General features: G+C 69.6%; 1 protein-coding gene across 1 annotated transcript in view; it reads right to left on the reverse strand.

The window, feature by feature from the left end:
• KIAA1522 (KIAA1522 ortholog) overlaps positions 1-312 on the reverse strand; it is a 31,958-nt gene that overhangs the window by 1,599 nt on the left and 30,047 nt on the right. The window contains exon 7 of the mRNA XM_035904035.1: positions 6-310. Coding sequence (XP_035759928.1) covers positions 6-310 — 305 coding nt within the window. The remainder of the gene's footprint in view (positions 1-5; positions 311-312) is intronic.

Genomic DNA, 312 nt, shown 5'->3' on the forward strand with positions numbered 1-312 from the left:
AGGGCAGCGTTCAGGAGGGCATGGGTCTGAAGCCGAGGAGGAGATGGAGGTGAGGGAGGAGGACATGGAGAGTGCAGGCGACTGCAGGGAGCTGACCCGGTCTGGCTTCTGGGGCTGAGCCCTGCCCGGGGATGCGGATGAGGGTCCCAGCCCCTTGGTGGGCAGCGTGGGGGTCCCAGCCTGGCTGGAGTAGCCGCTGGAGGGGGACATGGTGCGGTCAGACCCATCCAGGCAGCTCCACTTGGGCTGAGCTTGGGGCTCCCTCAGCACCACCGTCACCCCGGGGCTGCCCCGCGAGGCCTCGGGGGAGCT

Source organism: Egretta garzetta, unplaced genomic scaffold (genome assembly GCF_000687185.1).
Source record: "Egretta garzetta isolate BGI_Z169 unplaced genomic scaffold, ASM68718v1 scaffold101, whole genome shotgun sequence".
Lineage (NCBI taxonomy): Eukaryota > Metazoa > Chordata > Aves > Pelecaniformes > Ardeidae > Egretta > Egretta garzetta.